The following is a 2489-nucleotide window of genomic DNA, read 5'->3' on the forward strand; positions in this document are numbered from 1 at the left end:
TAGCGGGATCGTTCACATATGTGAACAAACCTAAACGTTCCTCCTGGCACTCGCAATCTCTGGTTACAACTGCGAAAGGTGTCGAGCACAATCGTAAACGATATCCTTCCATCGTGAACATCTTCGAAATCGTCGCTTTACTAGCCATAGACGCCGCCATTTTTCCAACCTCTATCTCTGTAAGGATCTGTTTCGCCGCGTAACGCGATTATGGCTTCTTTTCCACTGTCCCGATCGATTTCAACTCTCGTACGAGAACACGCAACTGTTTAAAAATAGAAACTCGCACGATTAAACGATGTCCTTGTGGTCCTATGTTCGTAAAGCGCAACACACGAGAAATCTCGCACGAACGCATTCTTACACGCACAGTATATATACCCAACTGACCAATGAGGATAATCGACGGCGCACCGTGAAAAAAGCTGGCAACGTTGATTTATGGTCGGGCTGTCTATCCTAATAAACGGTGGCGGGAGATTGAAAACGTCGGTATCGATCGATTTCAGTAATTATCACTCTACTCATGATATTCGTAAAACGTCACATATATATATTGAAATAGAATAAATGTGGATCTTTAATAAATGATTTGAAATTATCTTCCAATAAAAATATAAGGCTTTATTTAAGAAACTTTCTCAGACCGTTCCAGAGATAAAAAAAACATTTGTCAGTGAAAGTCTCGGTCGGTAAACGTAGATGGTAACCCAATTTAGCAGTGATAAATCATCCCCAAAATAGCGATTATGTAACTATAAATCGTGCGTCGATTCGTGCACTTTCGTTACGTTAAATACAATGTCCCCTCGATAAATCGTAACGAGTGCACAGATAGCAGGCGACCAGTGATAAATTGACCGGTAACGCAACTTGGAAATGCGATCCGAATGAGAAGCCACCGGTCCACGTTCCGGATTTGACCAGATCACCAACGTTCGGTAAGTACGAACGGTGAGGGTTTGAGATACTTTTACGAGCGGCCCACTGTCCGTTTCGTGAAACGGGTTCTACCAATGGTAAATTGCATCGAACTTTTCTCTTCGTTTAAACGTATCCGAGCCTAAATTACCAACCCGTCGCTTACGCAACCAAATAAACCGTTTTCAGATTCCTATGATGAAAGAATATTATACAATAAAACAGAAAAATAACATTCTCACAAATACGTAACGAAAAATACAAAAATTTTAATTTTCATTATAACCTGTCTTATTCTTTATGCCGAACTCATGTGTGTTGAAAGCTCGTGCCAATGAAGCGGCACAAACGTGTAGTAAGGATAGCTCATGTTACAGTAAACCAGGGCAAAACAGTTACACTATCCCAGGAACTACCGTAATGTATGTTCCTAACCTATTGTGAATTCGCCTGTAGCCGAGATTCCATCGATTGCTAATCCTATTCTCATAATTCGTCTCATTTACACGGTCTCCATATCCCCTCTATCTCACACGTATTCGAGGTTCATTCTCTCCTACTCTTTCACACTGGTGTTTCGAACGAGCACGGTAAAGTGATGCTCGCGCGCGACCTCCACGTTCTCGGCTCGAACGATACCGGTCCATTGGATACCCGCCACTTCCTCGTTTCAGCTGATCGCGGTCTATCTTAAGACCCCTTAGCACGCAACCAAGGATGCCGATCTAAGCGGATCAGGCGCAGAACAGGGTGGCCACGGGAAGGGGGGAAAAATTACCGACAGATACTACAATGTTACATAGAGGGAGTTGAAAATAGTGAGCAAGGAAAATGGCGGTGATGGGTGGAGTGATTTGATAGAGGTCAGGTTAGTTACAGCTAGGAATTTGCCATTTCATCTAATGGAACTTTCTTTTTATTGAACGTTTCATACGTGCTTAGAAAAATATTGTGCAGTTAAAATAAATAAGGGTGTAAGTATCGTTAAAGGTGTAAAAATACGTGATGTAAATGTGTATACACGGTTATGTATCAAATTATTGAAAATGCTACAAACTTGTGCGATGTTGGATTTTATGATATAAGTTGACCAAATGATGAGTATGAAGAAGGCATAAGGAAGTACTTGTGGACTGAATGAGACGATAGCGTTGATCGACAACGCGGAAGACCGCGTATCGAATAAACGGTGGCCATTTATATTCCTCACTTTCTTGTTACTTCTTCATATAAGATTATTACTTGTAGAAACCCCAATCTTAATTTCAACAGCCATACTTCGCATGAATGGAAACTATCACAGTAAAGGGTACTAAATCGATGATTTAATACACCAGTATAATAATAGTTCGTACCGAGAAACGGCAATAATAAATTAAACAGTACAACAGGTAATGATTGCTAAATAATTAGCATGATTTATAGATATTCATTCGTAAAATTGATGGAACATCCCACGGGGGGAAATTTCAATTACCACTAAAACGTCAACTTTGAACCGTTATAACAATTCCTCGTGGTTAACTTTGTACCATGAATAAAATTAACTTTATAGTCGAGCGAAATGC

The 2489-nt window shown here is 40.4% G+C and overlaps 1 protein-coding gene across 1 annotated transcript in view; it reads right to left on the reverse strand.

Moving 5' to 3' along the window:
- LOC108578551 overlaps positions 1-160 on the reverse strand; it is a 198236-nt gene extending 198076 nt beyond the window's left edge. The window contains exon 1 of the mRNA XM_017941910.1: positions 31-160. Within this exon, the coding sequence (XP_017797399.1) occupies positions 31-160 (130 nt within the window). The remainder of the gene's footprint in view (positions 1-30) is intronic.
- Between the last annotated feature and the right edge of the window lie 2329 nt (positions 161-2489).

Source organism: Habropoda laboriosa, unplaced genomic scaffold, assembly GCF_001263275.1.
Source record: "Habropoda laboriosa isolate 0110345459 unplaced genomic scaffold, ASM126327v1 scaffold41, whole genome shotgun sequence".
Lineage (NCBI taxonomy): Eukaryota > Metazoa > Arthropoda > Insecta > Hymenoptera > Apidae > Habropoda > Habropoda laboriosa.